This window comes from Drosophila novamexicana, unplaced genomic scaffold (genome assembly GCF_003285875.2).
Source record: "Drosophila novamexicana strain 15010-1031.04,08,12 unplaced genomic scaffold, DnovRS2.1 tig00004555-arrow-pilon, whole genome shotgun sequence".
Taxonomy (NCBI): Eukaryota; Metazoa; Arthropoda; class Insecta; order Diptera; family Drosophilidae; genus Drosophila; species Drosophila novamexicana.
Genome location: NW_020825052.1, coordinates 1,257,920 through 1,277,467, shown reverse-complemented (window position 1 = coordinate 1,277,467; position 19,548 = coordinate 1,257,920). Strand labels below are relative to the sequence as shown.

The following is a 19,548-nucleotide window of genomic DNA, read 5'->3' as shown; positions in this document are numbered from 1 at the left end:
TTTCTGCCATTCGGTTGACCATTAGTCTCGCTTCTACTCTCCAGAGTGTGGTATGATATCGCCGGCCGCTTAGCATTCGATCAATATATTGGATAATAATCTACGGAAAATGACATAGAAGAAAGTGTATAGAATTTGAGTGAAGGAAATCGAAGGAAAATTAAACCTTAATAGAGACAGTTCAAAAACATATCTAACTAGTGCTCATTAGAGACTATTTCGAAGAAATTAAAACAAAATATCTTTCTGCATGCATTTCAATGAAACGAAATCTAATATTAGCAATAAGTCGGGAAAATCTAACAACGTCAACGCATAACTTCATATTTTCTGCTATTAACAACTTTTGAAAGGGACTATAAAATGTGTATTCTAATAAAAACATTTGTAATATTACTTGTTCTTCAATGGAACATAATCGAGTCAAGTTTAAAAACTTTGGAGTCAGCGCCGCGTGATTTGGTGGAAACGTTCAGGGTCAACGAATCCCCAAAAATGACACCCCTTCAACTAGGCTCGCATTTAGGAAAGAGCCTAAATACTGCGAAAGAGAGCCTATCTCAGGACACTAATGATGAAGAGAGCAGCACTGATTCCATTGAGGAAAAAAATCTGGAATCGTTATTCGTGAAATACGGCACCGACGATGGAAATACTTGTCTCCTGGATAACGTCAAGCAGGAAATCTTGTGGTGGACATTTCCCAATGGAACTCTTAAGCCACCCAATAGCAAGCACTGTGAGTATATGAATAACAAAATATAATCAATAGATAGAAATATAAAGAGTACAAAACAAGCGTATGATTTATTTCAGTTATTATACTTAGTAGAAAATGTAATGTATAATGCTTAAGGCTACTTGGTGCTTTCATGTCCGAAATGGGCGCATCTATGGCCCTTTATGATTCGATTGGTTTTAAAGGTTAATCACTTGAACGGCTGTTTTCGAATCGTTTCATCACGTCTCAATCGATAAGTTCTGTTTGAGAATCAACCAAAGAAAACAGACTCGGTTTTCTATCTTCAGAGTTATCAATTCCTGTTTGCATCTCTTCTGGTACTTTTGCTCCAATCTTCTGACTTCTAGCGTGATTGACCATATGCCGCCTTAGAAAACCCTCACTGAATAACGTTTTCATGCAGAGAGGACACTTGTGCTTCGAGTAAGTGCATTTATCTGTTCGAATATGTTCATCGAGAATGTAGGCATACCTAAATAGCTTTTGGCAATGCGGACACTTGTGTTCGCCGTCTTCGAGGTGTATCCGAAGGTGCTTCTTGAGATTGTCACGGTGGGAAAACCTAGTTAGGCAGTGAGGGCATTTATACGGTAGTTCGCCGGCATGATTAAACATGTGTCTCTTCAGGAGAATGCCACTAGAAAACTGTGCTTGACATTCTCTACATTTAAATCGGCCATGACCGGAGTGCAGTCGCATATGCACTCTCCGATGGTTTATAGTTTGAAAAGTCTTCGAGCAGTATTTACACTTGTAGGGAAGATCTTCGGTGTGAGCGAGTGTGTGTTTCGTCAGTTGCCTTTTTAAACTGAACACTTTTCCGCATGTTGAACATGGATACAATTTAGTTTTGCCACTTTTCTTGGTGTCGATCTTTGAGCTACTCTCATATTCTTCAAAGGTTTCGTTATCGACACTGTTTTCTCGCAGAAATGTTCCCAATAGTTCTTGTTTGATCTCAAGGGTACACTGGGAAAGCACATTTTGCTCGAAGCCGGAATTCTCTATCTTTTCAACACCAAGCTGCAAAGCTTCTGAGATTTTTGCATTATCTTCGTTATCGAGACTGCTTCCTTGTGGAATATTTTCTAACGGCTCTTCTTTAATATGGGGAGTACACTCAAGAGGTACGTCTTCGCAGTCGGAATTATCCTTGTTTTCAATACCTAGCAACAGCAAAAAGTACTGTTGACTGTGTTCGCATCTGCGTTTGAATTGAAATGCATTTTGAGCATCCAATATGCAGGCCAGGCATATGTTCTGGGGCAACGGATCATTAGGACTTATTTTACAATTGCCACACTCCTTAAGCATGTCAACCAGCGGCGGGTCCTGCTCCAGCTGGTCAAAAATATTTACCAGAGTGACGCAGTTGCTTCTGCATATGCGACAAACGGCTTCCATTTTCACTTTTGTGTAAATATCTTTTCAGCTGACAAAACATATGTTTAGTATCGATATTCATCGTAGAATGTATCGATGAACGCTGTGTTGTCTTAAAAACAATAACGATAGTAGCTACAATATTTATACTAACTTCAGAACTGCACTTGAGCTTAAACATCCCACCTTTTTGCTGGTACTTGTCAAATAAAACAATTGGAGAAAACAGTTCAATCTGAATAAGTTTATTAATATCCTCTTGATTGGCATTTAATTTGTTGTTCTATTCTCTAACTTAAAACGATTTTATTTATATTAGATTTTATTTTCTACAATGGGTACTTCAGCCTTACTAGGTGCTACGATGTTTTCTTGTGTGTATAACACTGTGGCGAATAAGGCTTACATTTTGTTTAAACGATTTCAAACAAAGCTCACACTGGAAGGGACGCTCACTGGTATGGACGCTATAATGTCGGTTCAAACGACTCCTTGTAGCAAAACTCTTGTCGCAAGTCGTACACTGAAAGCTTTTCTGACTGGACGTGCGTATACCATTCGATATTCTTCCCTCGATGCCTTCTTCATTAGTTGCATCTTCAGACAGCTCAATGGATAAGATCCCCGATGCAGGAGCATCAATAGATAATATCCTTGAGTTTCTTTCTTCAGAACTATCATCTGCTTTTGGCATCTCAATTGATAAATTCGATTGAGCCAAGTCCAAGGACAGTCTTGATTTTGTATGTGTTGAATTCTTTTTTGGTGCTTTTCCGGCAATCGTCTTCCTCTTAGTGCTGACGGGTTTCCGGCAACCTGGACTCTTATCGTCCATGTGAGTCTTTTGGTGTAGCTGTAGTTCTTTATTCAATGCAAAGGCCTTCGGACATTCGGCACATTGGAATGGCCGCTCACCTGTACATCTGCGAATGTGCACCTTGAGATTGTAGCCATCCCTAAAGGCCTTTTGGCAGTGTGGACACTTGTGCTTGCGCTCATTGGTATGTATTCGTATGTGCTTATTGAGAATGCTGCGGTGGGTAAATCGCTTCAAGCACTGATCACATTCGTACGGACGCTCGCCGGTGTGTGTGAAAATGTGCCTTTGGAGGTCATCTTTTCTTAAAAATGCTTCTGTACAATATTTACATTTGAATGGACGTTCACCAGTGTGGAGTCGGACGTGCAACTTGCAAGTACTTGATGAATTGAAGGCCTTCGAGCAGTAAGTGCACTTGTAACGTCCGATATGAACGCGCGAGTGTTTTGTTAGGTCTTTTTTATTGCTGAACACTTTCCCGCACTTTAGACATGAATACGAATTCTGTTTATCATCTATGTTGTCCTGTTGGTCACACAATGATGCTTCTGAGCTTATTCTCCTGTGGTCTGGCAGGATACTTTCTAATGGATCTTCTTTAACGTCGCGAAAACACTGGGAAATTGGGACATTCTCGCAGTCGGAATAACCTTGATGTTCAACGACTAGAAACTCATCAGCAGCACTTAGTCCATTGTATTCAAAGCTTTCGTTATCGACAATGTTTTCTTGCGGCATATTTTCCATATTTTCTGTTTTAATTTCGAGAGAACACTGGGAAGGAGGCACGTCTTTTACCCATTCCGAATTCTTCTTGTTTTCAGTTTCTAACAACAGCCAAAAGTACTGCTGGCTCTGCTCGCACCTGCGTTTGAACTGAAATGCATTTTGAGCATCCAATATGCAGGCCAGGCATATGTTCTGGGGCAACGGATCATTAGGACTTATTTTACAGTTGCCGCACTCTTTAAGCATGTCAGCGAGAGGAGGGTCCTGCTCCAGCTGGTCAAAGATATTCACTAGAGAGACGCAGTTGCTTGTGCAAATGCGACAAGCCTCTTCCATTTTAACCTTTTGGCTATTTAATGAGTGAACCTTTTTGTTGTTAGTCGAAGTTTTGCGTTATTCGTGAATTTATCTAAATGCCTCCAGCTGACGAACATATGTTGAGTATCGATAAGCATCGTGGCAAGTAGATATCGATAGTATACACATGATTTGTTTTTATTTTAATAACTGTAATCGAGCTATTGAAAATGAAATATAAATGGAACTTTTATAACGTTTTTTGAAAAATCACACTTTTTCCGGGTAGTTGTCAATTAAACAAAATTAACTCTTAAGTTTATCAATATCAATTTTTTTTGTGACATTTGATTGACTTTTATGTAGTCCCACAGAAAACTCAGAGTTATTCTACTTGGAATGTATACTCCAACTTAAAACAATTTTAATTATTTTAGGTTTTGGTTTCGGCAATGGGTACTTAATATTAATTGATTAATATCATAACACACCATACGCATAAAATATTAATTAGATCTAGTTTTTTCTTGTGTGAGTGACACTATGCTTAGTGAGATGCGATCGTTGCTTGAACGCTTTCGAGCAGATCTCACACTTAAACGGACGCTCATCCGTATGGACGCCATAATGTTGGATCAAACGACCCTTTGTTGCAAAACTCTTGTCGCAAGTTTCACACTGGAAGATTTTCTGATCGAATGGGTGCCTCTCATTCATATGTTTGCCTTCTTCGGGGTTCACATCTTCAGACGACTCAGCGATTAATATTTCAGAGTGAGGTGCATGCAATGAGAGTGAGCTGGGGTTTTCTTCTTTACAACTATCATCTCTTGTTGGCATCTCGTGTGGTGCCTCTTCGCCAATCGTGTGCCCACTGGAATGTCTTTTTAGCTGAGCAGCCGAGCAGCGTCCCGAGCAGCTGGGACACTTATAATCCAAGTGAGTGTTTTGGTGCAGCTGCAGTTCCTTTTTCAATACAAAGGCCTTCGGACAGTCGGCACATTGGAATGGCCGCTCACCAGTACATCGACGAATGTGCACCTTGAGAGTGTAGCCATCAGTAAAGGCCTTTTGGCAGTGTGGACACTTGTGTTTTCGGTCATTGGTATGCGTTCGAATGTGCTTATTGAGAATGCTGCGGTGGGTGAATCGCTTTAAGCAGTGAGAACATTCGTACGGGCGTTCACCAGTATGCTTAAACATGTGTCTCTTCAGGTCATCGTTCCTTAAAAATTCTGCTGTACAATGCGTACATTTGAATGGACGTTCACCAGTGTGCAGTCGGATGTGCAACTTGCAAGTACTCGATGAATTGAAAGCCCTCGAGCAGTGGGTGCACTTGTAACGGCCGTTATGGATGCGCGAGTGTTTTGTCAAGTCGCTTTTATAACTAAACACTTTTCCACATGTCAAACATGGATACGATTTATTGTTATCACTTGTTCTGAAGTCCAGCTCCTCAGTGTTTTGTTGATCGCACAACGAAGCTGTTGAGCTTACTCCGTTGTCTTCAAAGCTTTCGTTATCGACACTGTTTTCTGGCAGGATATTTTCCAATGGCTCTTCTTTAACGTTGAGGAAACACTGGGAATTAGGGATGCCTTCCTCGCAGTTGGATTTGTTTTTCTTTTCAACGTCTGGCAACGACGTCGCAGAGCTACTTTCATTGTCTTTGACGCTTTCGTTATTGGCACTGCTTTCCGTCGGTACATTTTCCAAAGGCTCTTCTTTAATGTCGAGTGTACATTGTACACGTACGGCTTCGCAGTCGGAATCATCCTTGTTTTCAATACCTAGCAACAGCAAAAAGTACTGTTGACTGTGTTCGCATCTGCGTTTGAATTGAAATGCATTTTGAGCATCCAATATGCAGGCCAGGCATATGTTCTGGGGCAACGGATCATTAGGACTTATTTTACAATTGCCACAGTCCTTAAGCATGTCAACCAGCGGCGGATCCTGCTCCAGCTGGTCAAAGATGTTTACTAGCGTGACACAGTTGCTTCTGCATATGCGACAAACTTCTTCCATTTTACTTCTGTGATTTAGTAAATTTTTGTATACACAGCTGACAAACATATGTAGAGTTGAGTATACATCGTGGCATGTATCGATATATCGATTCTACAGGGTGGTGCTTAGATATCGATAGTAGCCATATATACTATGTCCGTTTTTAATATTTTTGAAAAGTAATTTAAACTAAACAGGATTCTTAAGTGAATAATAGTTAACTTGTGTTTATTATGATAATTTCATTAGAGAATTAATTGGTTCTTATTTTTTACAGTGTCAAATATGCACTTAGATCTTTCGTATGGTAACATATCTGAAGACGAGGATTTGTTAAATAAAACGAAATTTGCTCGCCGATATAGTTTTAAAAAAGTAGAAGCTTTCTCTGCTGCCCACAACAGGTTAAATAAAGTACCATTCCAAACTTTATCAACAATGACGGGATCCTTAAAATATTTATCCCTACAAGGTAACCAGTTCGCAGCGCTAAATCATGATCCCGAAGGTAAGTAGAAAAGTTGGTTAGATATCAACCAAACACATAAAAGTCGCATACATTCAGACTTATCTACAGGCTCTTTGCTAAATTTCAGCCATTGAGCGGTTTTTACAAGAGACTCGATTTACCCCAAGTGACACACAAAACAAATGCGAAGAGCATTTTATAAACAATCATACTAATAACTTAGATCTTTATGATCGGGAATGTTTGCTATACTACCAGAACAACAAACACATTCACAATTCAAACACGCAAGACATGATTTATGAGGATTATATACGGAAACTTCAAATAAAGCACATAATATTTGGCACTTCAAGTAAGACACGAAACAATATCCTTCCTCATTCCACACACCAACAAAATCATTTGCTGTACTTTGAAAGACAATTTGATGTAACCCTAACTTAAATGTATTTCATATTTTTTTTTTTTTGTTTAGAAGAGAGCATTGCTTGGGCAACCTTTCCGCATCTGCAGCACCTTTTGGAACTTGAAATCAGTAACTGCAGCATCGAGTATTTGAGCAAAGAGGCATTCAAAAATGTGACAAACCTTCGGAAACTCTTCATCTCGAACAACAAGATAATGACCATAGATTTCGATACATTCTACTATATACAGGGAGTACAATATCTAGACTTGTCGTTTACAAACGTCTTAAACTATAATTACCAGCTATCGATGCCCACGCTTGAAGTTGTCTTAAATCTGGTGTATGGTCTAAAGATCCATCAGACGGCATTTAAACTGCTGCCAAAACTCGTCTATCTGGACCTCTCGCACTCGAAAATCACACGAAATAGTGCTGTTGCCTTCACACATCTTGGAAACAAGCTCAAGTATCTGAGCTTGTGCTACACATCGTTTCCCATGATGAGCAATGGCCTTTTTAAGAACACAGCCCTAGAGGGACTTGACATGTCCGGTAATCCTTTTGTCTCGTATAACATTGTCGATGACGCTTTCGACAGTATTGGCGATACGCTTAAATTTCTCTACTTTGAGCACTCTAATCTCAAGGATATCAAGTGGTTAAGACCGCTGAGAAAGTTGCAGTTGTTGGGCTTGGCAGGTAACAATATCAACGCCCTATCGGTCGAAGCATTTCAGTCTTTGGTAAGCTTGCAACTTCTGGATCTGAGCTCCAACCACATTGGCAACTGGTATAAGAGCGTGTTTTTTAACAATACGGCACTGCGGGTTCTTAACTTACGCAGCAACAACGTCAACATGCTGACCACCGAGATGATGAAGGATTTTGAATTGCTTGAATACCTGAGTCTCGGCGATAATAACTTCCTTTGTAATTGTATTCTGCGTGAGGTGGTCGAAGTAGCTGCAAACAACAATAAAAAAGCCGACTGTTCATTCAACCTTCTACAGCACGCAGCTGCTGAGCTGATTGCCTCAAATATTAACAGTCTAAGTGAGCTGAGCAAATCCCTTGCCGGGTACATTGAACACCAGTTGTGGAAGCGACGCTATTTGCCACAGCTCATCGACAGCTACAAGAACATAAAAGACTTCAAGCGGCTCAAGAAAATAACCAATCTGCGTTTCCTTACCAAAGACCTGCGTACCAAACAATGCCCCGCATCTATACAAAAAACTGTGAACGATACTTCTTTAAAATTTCAATTACTTGATTACGATGCAAAGAATTACTGGTGCTTTAACGAGACGGATAAATTACAAGTGGATGAGTTAGTCTGCCAGAGCCGAATATTGGTTGATTTCGAAGAAAAGCTGCACAACACCTTTAAGATTATCACAGCTGTTGTTGGAAGCATTCTGGGTGTATTCATTCTGGGACTTATCATATATCTAAAGCGTTGGCATATACATTATTATTATGCTTCACTGAAATCGGCGGCGCTTTTGTCTACCGCCTCAAAGGAGTCTCTTGACAAATTTCATCGTCTATCCGAAAATAATCCCAGCGTAATATATGACATTTTTATAAGCTACTGCCAAAATGATCGCCAGTGGGTGCTGGACGAGTTGCTACCAAATGTGGAGAAATCTGGAGATATTTCTATATGTCTGCACGAACGTGACTTTCAGGTTTGTCTAAATAAAATATTTAATGTAAGTCTATGCCTAATTTGTATTTTCTGCTCGCAGATCGGAGTAACTATACTGGATAATATTATTTCAAGCATGGATCGATCGCGCTCTTTAATGTTGCTGATTTCATCAAAGTTTCTGCTCAGTCATTGGTGTCAATTCGAAATGTATCTGGCCCAACATCGGTAAGCATGAAAGCTCCTACTAAAAAAAAACATAACTCAACTACTTTACTTTCGACAGCATCTTTGAGATGAGCAAGGAGCATTTAATACTCGTATTCCTGGAGGAAATACCACGCAGTAAACGCCCAAAGACGCTTCAATACCTAATGGGGATAAAAACCTATATTAAATGGCCGAGTAAAGGAAGCAAACAGCCAACATTGGAGGAACGCAAATTGTTCTGGAAGCGCTTAAGAAAGTCATTAGAACTAATTGGCATAGGCACAAAAGATTCCAATGTCTAAAGTTATTGGACCCCAAATTGAATGCAAATATTCTAGTCATCTTTTTAAGTACCTGATATACATAAAGTACATTTTTAGCATACGAAATAGTTTGAATCATTGAAAATATTTTAAGCTCAAATAAAACCGTTTGTCATATTTTAAGATTTATATAGCCTAAGTATTGGAGTACTGCAGCTGCAGAGACAAAGTGCAAAGTGTTTAGATAAGGTAAAGAAATGAAAAAAGTGATTGGTAATTGCAGCTTATAAATCATGACTTTGTGTTAAAAAAAAATATGGAGAGGAAATAACCAATAAAATGTAAACCATTGTATCGATATTTTAATCGATAGTGCGGAGTTTTCAACGGCAGTACTCACTTATCGACAATACTCACTTATCGATACGTGCGACAGCTGTTTCAACACATTTTTGGCGCCATTTTTGCAAGTAGCACAGCAAACCGAATATAATTAAGTCGTGTTTGCCAACATGGATTTTAATTTAAAGAAACGAGCACGGCACGATGTGAAAGTTGAAGTGGTTAGTTTGGAAGCAAAGTATCCGCACAATGTTATGCTGTATCACTATCCGCCAACGGAGGATATTCATATTGATGAATTTGAAGAACTCGCTTTGGAGCGTCTGCGCCTGCTGCGCGTTTTTGATCGCGCCACAACAAAGGGACTGCGGCTGCTCTCTGAGGACTGGAAGGAATATGTGAATGGCGAAATGAGCAGAGATGGACTCCGGGGCTATTTGCGCATGGGCACGACAAGCAGTGGTACCAAGCATGAGTCGGATTTACAAATGCGTCGGCGTGACTATTTATCACACTTCATACTGCGCTTGGCATATTGTCGCTCAGAGGATTTGCTGCGCTGGTTCGTAGCACGGGAAATGGAGTTCTTTAAATATAAATTCGCCGCACTTAACACAGCTGAAATTAAGCAGTTTCTCGAGGCCAACAGTTTTCACATTCTTCCATTGACAGAGGAACAGAAGGACGAGGTCAAGGACGGTCTCTATGAAAGCACTGTGGGCCAGAGTGTATCAAAGATTGAGCTGCTCGAGTTCTACAAAGTACCCTTCACACAAGTTTTGGATTTGGTGCGGACCCGCCGCTGTTATCTAAAGGCCGGCTTTGCCTATGTGAACACACACGACATGGTGTCAATTGTGGGCGCCAGGCAGCTGGATGAGATTGAACGTGGCATGCAAGCAGCTAAGTCCTTTATTGCTGACGTCGAGGCAGACGAGCGCATCTCGCGCATGATCAAGTCCCTGCACAACTCGTATACGGGCAAGGACTACACGATATGCAAAGATGCTTCGGTGCCGATTGAGTCTCTGGATCAGCTATCCAAAACGTCCATGCCACTCTGCATGCGTATGTGCCACGAGCACATACGCAGCCAGCACCATATCAAACACGGTGGACGCATGCAGTACGGTCTCTTCCTAAAAGGCATTGGCGTCACACTCGAGGATTCATTGCGTTTTTGGCGCGAGGAGTTTACTAAGAAAATGGATGTCGATAAGTTTACGCGCAGCTACGAGTACAACATTTACCACAACTATGGCAAGAAGGGCTCCATGGTCAATTACACGCCCTACTCTTGCCTGAAGATCATTAAGGAAATGGCAGCTCCTGGCGACTGCCATGGCTGCCCATACAAATCGTTGGACCAAACTGCGCTAAAAGCAAAACTCTCGTCATATGGCCTCTCGCCGGGCGCCATCGATGAGGTCATGTTTTTTGTTTCACGCAATCATTTCCAATTCGCCTGCGGAAAATACTTTATGCTGACACACAACTCGACGGTGGAGCCGACAATCAATCACCCTAACAACTATTTCGAGGAAAGCCAAATCTTGATGGGCAATCGCCAGAAACGCGCTCCCGGGCCAGTTCAGCAAAATAATAAAGTCAGGGCCTCAATAAAAGGGGCCGCAAACAGATCCATGCTTAATGGTGACGATGATGACGAGCTATGGAAAATTGCCGAGACACAGGAGAAAGTATACCAGAGCCAGAAAGGCATCGCAGAGGCCTTCGATGATGATCTAGATCTTACTGAAATAATAGATTAATAATAAATATAGATGTATAAATGGAATAAGAAATAGGAATTCAGTTCAAAGGGAAAGGCGGCACGTCTGGAAAGGACTCGACTCTCAACTTACGCTGTCTAGCTTGGAATAAGCAAAGTTTTTATATGCGTGCTGTTGTTAAGACTGATCTTTACTCAATAACTTGGATCTACACTTGGGCTTGGCGCAGTCAACATGTTCTCGTTTCAACGGATTAAAGTTTTTGCCATAAGGGTTTTGGCCATTAACGTCAACATAATAAATGCCAGTCGCCTTCCGGTTAATCACGTAGCCCATTGTTGAAGTTTTGTCGGTCTGACATTTTCGCCTTTCGAGCTCTTTCCACGACCTGCATTTGAAACCCAGGAAATTTCTCTCCTGTTGCGGATAGACACTCTCCGCAAAATACTCAACAGCACGCGTGTGGGAGCAGCCAATAGTCAGGCAGCCGGGCTTAATGGGATGTGCACCCCCTGGATAAAAGTCAATGTCGCCCAAAGGATCTCGTTTCGCCAAAATGCCAATATTTGTGTGTATAACGTCCACTAGCTCAGCATCGCCGTGCATCAGTCCGGGCAGTGATTTTTCATTACGAAAACAGGGTTTGGCTGGATCCAGACCAGTTATACGAGATACTAGACGTCCCGTTAGTTTTTTGTATGTGCGACCAGCAGTCCCCATAATATGGGCGCCCAATGAATGACCTAGGGCAATCCTTTATTTGATCTTGTCGACGATACTGTAGCTGCCAAACTTACCAATCAAATGAATGTCCATTAATGGCATAACCTTTATCAAGTGCTGTAAACCGACGGCTAGGTGCTCCCCAATGAGATCCGTGTTCAGGGCCGACCACTTGTACAGTGTGTCCACGTAATAGGCCGCATCTACAATCTAAGATGAATATATATAGGTGCATACTTGGTGGAAACTATACTAAGTACCACAAAATTAACAGCAGGCCGGCACATAAAAGCCCTTGATATCATCGCTATGGTGGCAGAATCGTTAACAGTATTTGTCCAGCCCGTAGCCAGGATGACCAATTTATGATTCTGTCGAAATTTCGGATGATTCCATAGCTTCTCGGCTTTCAATAACGGAACGCTATAATTCAGGCATGGCGTCATATACTGAAAGTGCATTTTCGTTATGTCCGGCTGTATTTGCGGAGGCACGCTTCCAATAAACAGCGTGGAGGAGCCTGTCATGCGTTGGAATGGGATACTATAGATAGATGGAATACTAAGTGAAGGCCTGTCACCATTTCCCCATGTACTCACACAAAGTATCAATAACTGTTGCCGCCAATTCGAGCGGAAATGCTGTAAAAATATTCATTTTCAAGGTAAGAATATCCGTAAAGGCGTTGGGAATTCCCTGCCACCAGCTACTCGTTGAGTTGTTAGCCTCTGCAGTATACCCTGTGCTGAGTAGAATTATACTTAGAGCTCTTAGGCCATTGAATTGGGGACGCATTTTTAAATATATGTAGTCCAAGTAAGTCAGCAGCGAACTGTGGCAGGGTGAATATTTTTGGGCTTCTAGACATGAACGCAAAGTTTTTGCAAATAGGTCGACTAATTTTTAAAAATCTTTGTTTGCATTGTTGCAAAAAGTGAAAAGACATAAGAACAGTTGGCATACCGAAAATTAAATACACTTTCAGATATATTAGTTAAGTTACCCAATTAGGCGAAGAAAATCTGTTATAAATTTAAGTCCCCTTGGCAATAGGTTGTTTTAATCCCTTTTTCAAAGTTTAGAAATCTCTTCATGCTTTTTGTGAGTAAAAATAATTAGAAGAAGGTTCACTTAGCTTTACACACAAAATTATGCCTTATAGGATCGAAAATGATTTCTTAATGGTTCACACACCTCTCGACAAAGTAGGTAAACCCCTGAAAGAGAGTAAATATTGGGTCACACAACATATGTTTTCGTATAGTCGTTTATTTTACTCAAATTTAGAATAATGTCATTGTCAGCAGATGTGTTGTATTTAGGTACATTCAACCCCTACAAAGTACTGGATACTTTAAACATGTTACTGAGAGAAATAATATGAAAACTAAGAAACTGAAAATTCGAAATGAAGAAAGTAGCTCTTGGTGCTTAGCAAAGCACGACAATCTCAGTATAAATTGTTTAGTTATATTTTAAAAATAAACTATATTCGATATAACCATCTCTCTAAACTGTTGTCTGTGTTTTTATACCCTGAAATGATTGCAAATGAGTAAAAGGGGTATATTGATTTTGTCCCTGTCCATGTTCTTCTCCCGTGTGGTTGGCGGGCATTAGAATACCACCACAGCACGTCACCGCTTGTCGTACGAGGCGATTAAGAGAGACACTTTTCTTGTTTGTTGAGGTGAACCCCTTGTGCGAGTATCTTGGGGATTTTTACTCCGCTGATAGTTTCAGTCCTTACCAAATGGAAGAGGCATACAGGCACCTGTTAAAAAAACGGGTAGCTAAAAATGAAGCCTTGAGTGCAATGTTGAACACAACAACGACAATATATTATTCTGAACTCGGCGATCTTTTACATGCTGGCAGAAGGAATAAAAAAATATAGCTTAATCCTTGCATTTACAATTATCGCTTTTATCCATCAAATCCATTATTCTTGCTGATTCCGAATTCATGCCAAACGGACTCGCGCCCCTCACATCGAGATAGTAGACCCCTCTGGCGGCCCAATCAATCGTATATCCCATTGTAGTTTCTGAGGAGCTACAGGTTTTGGTTTCAAGCTCTTTAGTTGAGCTGCATTTGTAGGCCAAAAAGCTTCTTTCCCGACGTGGATAAACACTTTCGGCAAAATATTGGTATGCACGATTGTGCGAGCAATCGATGAACAAGCAACCGGGCTTAAGGGCATCTTCACCTGCTGGGTAAAAATCAACATCTCCAGTTGGAAAACGCTGTCCCAGAAGGCCAGGATTTGTGTGTATAACATCTACTAGCTTGGCATCTCCCTTGGTTAAACTGCGAAATTTTGATCTTTTTAGAAAACAGGGCTTGGCAGGGTCCAGACCAGTTATGCGAGGCACCTGTCGTTTAGTGAGTCGCTGAAATTCGCGCCCAGCCGACCCCATAATATGCGCACCCAACGAATGACCTAGAAAAATAAATAAGAATTATACTGCAATAGTTGTAGCCAAAGAACAAACCAATCAAATGAATATCGATCAATGGCATCATATCATATAATTTCGCTAAGCCAACGGCAATGTGCCTGCCTATCATATCCGTGTTTAGGGCGGACCATGTATAAAGCGTATCTACATAACTAGACACATCTACAGCCTGAAATGAAAGTACTCAATCACGTTCAACCTTTAACCTGTAACCCTCCATGTATACCACAAAATTAACATCGGGTCGACACATAAAAGGCATCCATATCGTTTCTATTGCATGCGAATAGTTAATCGTGTTCATCCATCCAGAAGCTAGAACGACCAATTTGCGATTCCGTTGAAATTGTTGATGCTCCCAGAGAGTGTCTGCTTCCAGTATAGGTACTTTATAGCTGCCACATGTTGTCATGTAGTGAAATTGCATGTTTTTGATGTCTGGACTTTTATGCTCTGGTACGGCCATGAGTTGTACCATTCTCATACCTGTCGAGTGTTGGGATGCGAGTGTAAAGTGGGTTAGGCTGATTGATATTGCTATTCGTACTCACATTCTGACTGCAAATAATCGGAGGTGAATTCCACGATGCCGGATCCCAATTTAAAGACTGTATTGACTCCTTTTTCTGCCAGACCAGAGACTGAATTAAAAATAGAGCCTTCGACTATGTTTTTCAGACCAAAGGGCACGCTGAATAGCCCATTATCTTCTATATATGCTCTGGGCGCTGCACTACCAATTAAACAGATGCTAAGAGCACCAAGCCAAACAAATATTGATCGCATATCTGAGATATAAAAGAAAAAACTCCGTTCTATCGACATTCTGCGTACCAATAGACTAGTTTGATTGTTTAACAAACAATTTTAAGCTAACGTTGTGACACCAATTAGTTTTGCATTCATTATCCAATTTTATGCATATATTGAATGGATCGAAATTATCAGATTGCATAATCGAAATTTTACGCAGATTTTAAAAGAAATCATTTATGTTTATAGAACCATATAATAAAAAATATTCCCTTAAAATCTGTTCTTATTTTAAAAAATTAGCTTAAATAGCTGTGTGCGAGCTACGTTCCATATAATTTACAAATATCTTCGTACTGTACGTTTTCCACAATGCGTCCCTTTAATGGACCGTGTAGTATCTCAATGCTGACACAGTATTTGCGCTCGTCTAGCTTCTTTAGCAACGCTTCTGAGCCGCGATAGGCGCCGTTCACCACGAGCACTTCCTTGTCCAGGGCGGGTATTACAGTCTCCAGATGCGCCTAAAAACAAGAAATTGATAAGTGCTTTGATTTTGTTGAGGGAACTCGTTAAAATACCTGATCAACTTTACACTTTTCTCCACTCTCCAAGAACTTGATTTTTGCCCGATATCTTTCGATGACTTCTTGCACCACAGCTTTCTGTTTGTAGAACTTGTCGCCCATGGAGCTTGAAATAAATTTGACTACAATATTTGGATGAAGCCAGTAATCCTTGCGATTGGCCCGCTCTTTACTCCTTTCCTCGAGTTTGATTATCTCATCCAACGCGGATCTGCTGCTCTCTGTTGGCACTGGCTTGGGTTTCTTAAAGACTTTCTCATCTGATTCGGCAGCTGTGCGTTTCGTATGTAGCGCTGATTTGCCCAATATCGATTCGGGCTGGAATTTTTTCTCCAATCGTATGTCCAGCTTTAGGGGCTGCTCTTCTTCACGCTTCAGTTCCGTATACTTCTCCTGTGATTCATCCTCTTCGCCGTCCTTTGACTTTGCTTTTTTAATTTGCTTCTCAATAAATTCCGTCATGCGTTCCTCATCATCCTTTTCCATTTTCTCTTTGCGTTCGGCCTTCGCCTGGCGCTCCATGGCCTCCGGGCTACGGTCAATGTATGTAACAAACCATCCCTTTTCCGTTTCATCGGCCACCACTTGACCAGTGCGGCCCAGCCACTTAACATAATCGGATAGCGTTAACCAGCGGGTGGCGTTCATGTGAATGTGCTCCTTGTGTGCAATGTACTCCTGATATATTTTGTTGGCGTTCGTGCGTTTGGTGCCAAAGCGTCGACGCAGCAGCTCCATATAGCCATCGGAAAACTCCTTGGAAAAGTTGTGCAGAAACTTGCCAGGTGAGTCCGCAAACAGGAGGAGCTGCCGCTGATGGGACTCACTCATTGTGTGACACTTAAAGCCATTTTCGTCACGGCATTGTTTCTCGCACATCTGACAGTACCAGCGCAACTTCTGCAAGCCCTTTGCCTTCATCTTGTTGGCAAGGTACTTGGGCGTACCAACTTCGGCTCGTCCCATGTTTACAATTTATACTTTCGATTTAAAAACAATAAACAAAACAAGCGAAGTAAATAATGCTTTAAACTATAGTTCGGTGCCTTCTAAACCATATGTTCAATGATTACAGAACTTAACATTTTGCTTAACGTTATTAACAGCGATGACTGTAATCAGTCGATACCATCACAAAATTATCGGTTTGACGCCATGTTTGCATTAATCACAATAGCATTAGGTCACACTGTTCGTAATGCAATAATTGGCGCGGCCTTTGTAAAGATTTAAATTGTTCAACATTTGGCATTGCATTATAAGCATAAGGCAACAGTGACTTTAAAGGCCATTTAAAAAATATAATAATTTAAATCTATAGTCAATATGAGTACCCTCTGCATTTATTGTCTAGCATGTTTTCGTTTCAACCTCTTAAATCAACTTATCAAAGGGGTGTTTGATAACAGTTCTGCAATCTGTGCTCTGTATATACGATTATATTCAGTCTACTCGGATGGGCCAATTAAAAATCCCGATAAGATTTTGATTTGAATCGCAAATGCAAATAACTTGAAGTACATAAGTTACTGTCGCTTGACAATAAACCGGCTTATTTCTACATATCTACTGGCGAAAGCTTCGAAAATGGTAAACGTGAATACGAATGCATCAATCACGTATCAATATACGTGAAGAACTAATAAATGTTGTTTGTAAGTGGTAGTAGAAAAAATGTATGAACCGGTATGGAATATTCAAGAAAGCGTGGGCATTTGATTAACTGATAAGGTTTTACAAACCTTTTTCTTATAAGTATTAAGGTTCACCTTAATTGTGTGGCATACCGGCACGAACACGATCCAACTTAACATACATATGCACATGTATAGGTACTTATTCATTTGTATGTAGTATGGTTAATTAATTTACAACTTTAACGAGCATTCGATCGCGACATTACAGCTCGGAATCAGGTCCCATGCAGCGCTACGGGCAATCGCCTGTCATTCCCAGTTGAATAACTGTCCGCAGAGGTTCAGTCAGAAGCATAGTAAAATGGATGAAACAATTGATAATGCATCTTCCATTGTTGATGGAGTCCGCGAGAAGTTAATGAACGATTGGAAAATTCTACAGCATGTCTTCAAGCTGGTAGAAAAGGAGGATACTTTTTGTGCCGATCCAGAACTGTGGAGGGAACAGAAAATAGTCGATTTTATGCAGCCGGACGAACTGAAGGTTAGTGACCCCTCCCCACTTTGTAGACGAGGTCTAGACGTCCCGTCAAAGCAGCCCAGACAGTTCCCGATAAGCGGCTTTAATGCTGATCATTGAAAGAGTTTATTGTGCAGCTGCTTGATCACTTTATTGATCCGCCGTCGTAATCTATTGACGGGTTCAAAAATCTTCAAGCATGAAATGTCTTTTCTACTATTAAAAAACATTCTGGAGCACATTTTAATATTAATGTTCCTCTTAGAAACATATAGACCTGACAATCAAGGAAAACGAAACATCCACAAACTCTGACATCGAGCAGATTTGTCAGCAGGTTATTCAATATTCTGTAAAAACCTCTCATGGCCGCTTTCACAACCAGCTGTTTGGACAAATGGATCCCTTTGGGCTGGCTGGAGCCTGGATAACCGAGGCCCTGAACACAAGCTCGTAATATACAAAAACAAATATGATTCATTTGATTGAATGTGTGCACTTCCAGTTACACCTATGAGGTGGCGCCTGTCTTTAGCCTAATCGAGACGGAGATTATATCAACGGTTTGCAGATTAGCCGGATACAGCCAAGGCGATGGTATTTTTGCTCCTGGCGGTTCCTCATCGAATATGTATGGGCTAGTTCTGGCCCGGTATAAACGCTTTCCAACAATCAAATCGACTGGCATGTTTGGATTACGTCCGCTTGTCATCTTTACCTCTGTGGACTCGCACTACAGTCTGCAGAAAGCCGCCCACTGGTTGGGCATTGGAGCCGACAACTGCATAGCTGTGCGCACCAATGCCAAAGGTCAAATGTTACTGGACGACCTGGAGGACAAGATTAAAGCAGCACGGGCACGCGGACATGATCCGTTTTTCATCAATGCCACCGCTGGCACAACAGTGCTGGGCGCATTTGATGACATCGCTGGCATTGCCGATGTGGCCAATCGCCATGGACTCTGGCTGCATGTAGATGCCTGTCTGGGCGGATCCGCACTGCTCGCCTACAAGAACCGCTCTCTGTTGAGGGGCCTGGAGCGCGCCAACTCGTTTGCCTGGAATCCACACAAGACCCTCGGCGTTCCGTTGCAGTGTTCCCTGTTCCTCACCAGCGAATCCAATTTGCTGGCGCGCTGCAACAGCATCGAGGTCAATTATTTGTTTCAGCAGGATAAATTCTATGATGTCGCTTACGACACCGGCAACAAGAGCGTCCAGTGCGGCCGCAAAATAGACGCCTTCAAGTTTTGGCTTATGCTCAAGGCGCGCGGATACGGCAAATACGGACATTTAGTGGACCATGCCATATTAATGGCTCGCTTGTTGGAGCAAAAGCTGCGCGCACGTCCAGATCGCTTCAGACTCGTCCTGGAGCAGCACGAATACTCCAATGTCTGCTTTTGGTACATCCCAAAATCAATGCGGGTGCAGAGCAGCGAGGAAACCGCAGAGTGGTGGGCGCGTCTATATACCGTATGTACTAAACCAAGATTCGCTGCAAGGTCGGGATTTATAAGTTGCTTCAACAGGTCGCACCCAAAATCAAGGAGCGAATGGCGTTCAGTGGCACCCTGATGATTGGATATACGCCGCTCAGCAGTCGCCAGTTGGGCAACTTCTTTCGCATGGTATTCACCTGCTTTCCCGTGCTCAAGACTGACGAATTGGATGTCATTTTAGACGAAATCGAACGTCTGGGCGACGAGCTCTAACTAGAAATTTGAATATAAAATAGCAATAATAATTTGTTTCAAGTAAAACGGTTTCCTTTTTTATATTTTTGTTTTTCTCTTGATT

At 41.4% G+C, this 19,548-nt stretch overlaps 7 protein-coding genes across 9 annotated transcripts; 3 read left to right on the top strand and 4 right to left on the bottom strand.

The window, feature by feature from the left end:
- The first annotated feature begins 460 nt into the window (after positions 1 to 460).
- Positions 461 to 9,090, top strand: LOC115770115 (toll-like receptor 13). 3 transcript variants are annotated; one of them, XM_030715236.1, is made up of 6 exons: positions 461 to 739; positions 6,262 to 6,492; positions 6,581 to 6,808; positions 6,932 to 8,556; positions 8,617 to 8,744; positions 8,803 to 9,090. In XM_030715236.1, exons 1-6 carry the CDS (start codon positions 496 to 498, stop codon positions 9,026 to 9,028), a joined length of 2,682 nt encoding a protein of 893 aa, XP_030571096.1. In that variant the 5' UTR covers positions 461 to 495; the 3' UTR covers positions 9,029 to 9,090. The 3 variants fall into 3 exon arrangements, with proteins under 3 accessions (XP_030571096.1, XP_030571094.1, XP_030571095.1); XM_030715234.1 differs by lacking the exon at positions 6,581 to 6,808; XM_030715235.1 differs by lacking the exons at positions 461 to 739; positions 6,581 to 6,808 and adding an exon at positions 4,285 to 4,427.
- On the bottom strand, positions 2,376 to 4,061 carry LOC115770116 (zinc finger protein 2 homolog). Its single transcript, XM_030715237.1, has one exon. It carries the CDS (start codon positions 4,008 to 4,010, stop codon positions 2,478 to 2,480), a length of 1,533 nt encoding a protein of 510 aa, XP_030571097.1. The 5' UTR covers positions 4,011 to 4,061; the 3' UTR covers positions 2,376 to 2,477.
- A 411-nt stretch (positions 9,091 to 9,501) lies between the features above and the next one.
- On the top strand, positions 9,502 to 11,103 carry LOC115770308 (DNA primase large subunit). The gene has a single exon (XM_030715543.1). The coding sequence runs from the start codon at positions 9,502 to 9,504 to the stop codon at positions 11,101 to 11,103; it is 1,602 nt and encodes a 533-aa protein (XP_030571403.1).
- A 138-nt stretch (positions 11,104 to 11,241) lies between these two features.
- LOC115770307 (vitellogenin-1-like) lies at positions 11,242 to 12,459 on the bottom strand. Its single transcript, XM_030715542.1, has 4 exons — positions 12,387 to 12,459; positions 12,048 to 12,307; positions 11,862 to 11,997; positions 11,242 to 11,807 (listed from the first exon to the last, which is right to left on the bottom strand). The coding sequence occupies exons 1-4, from the start codon at positions 12,442 to 12,444 to the stop codon at positions 11,242 to 11,244; spliced, it is 1,020 nt and encodes a 339-aa protein (XP_030571402.1). The 5' UTR covers positions 12,445 to 12,459.
- Positions 12,460 to 13,599: 1,140 nt separating this feature from the next.
- Positions 13,600 to 15,089, bottom strand: LOC115770231 (vitellogenin-1-like). Its single transcript, XM_030715437.1, has 4 exons — positions 14,801 to 15,089; positions 14,476 to 14,735; positions 14,283 to 14,418; positions 13,600 to 14,230 (listed from the first exon to the last, which is right to left on the bottom strand). The coding sequence occupies exons 1-4, from the start codon at positions 15,072 to 15,074 to the stop codon at positions 13,686 to 13,688; spliced, it is 1,215 nt and encodes a 404-aa protein (XP_030571297.1). The 5' UTR covers positions 15,075 to 15,089; the 3' UTR covers positions 13,600 to 13,685.
- A 145-nt stretch (positions 15,090 to 15,234) lies between these two features.
- LOC115770232 (DNA/RNA-binding protein KIN17) lies at positions 15,235 to 16,633 on the bottom strand. The gene is made up of 2 exons (XM_030715438.1): positions 15,584 to 16,633; positions 15,235 to 15,526 (listed from the first exon to the last, which is right to left on the bottom strand). The coding sequence occupies exons 1-2, from the start codon at positions 16,553 to 16,555 to the stop codon at positions 15,326 to 15,328; spliced, it is 1,173 nt and encodes a 390-aa protein (XP_030571298.1). The 5' UTR covers positions 16,556 to 16,633; the 3' UTR covers positions 15,235 to 15,325.
- Positions 16,634 to 17,494: 861 nt separating this feature from the next.
- Positions 17,495 to 19,514, top strand: LOC115770128 (cysteine sulfinic acid decarboxylase). The gene is made up of 4 exons (XM_030715261.1): positions 17,495 to 17,770; positions 18,012 to 18,199; positions 18,252 to 19,224; positions 19,281 to 19,514. Exons 1-4 carry the CDS (start codon positions 17,588 to 17,590, stop codon positions 19,461 to 19,463), a joined length of 1,527 nt encoding a protein of 508 aa, XP_030571121.1. The 5' UTR covers positions 17,495 to 17,587; the 3' UTR covers positions 19,464 to 19,514.
- Positions 19,515 to 19,548: the final 34 nt, after the last annotated feature.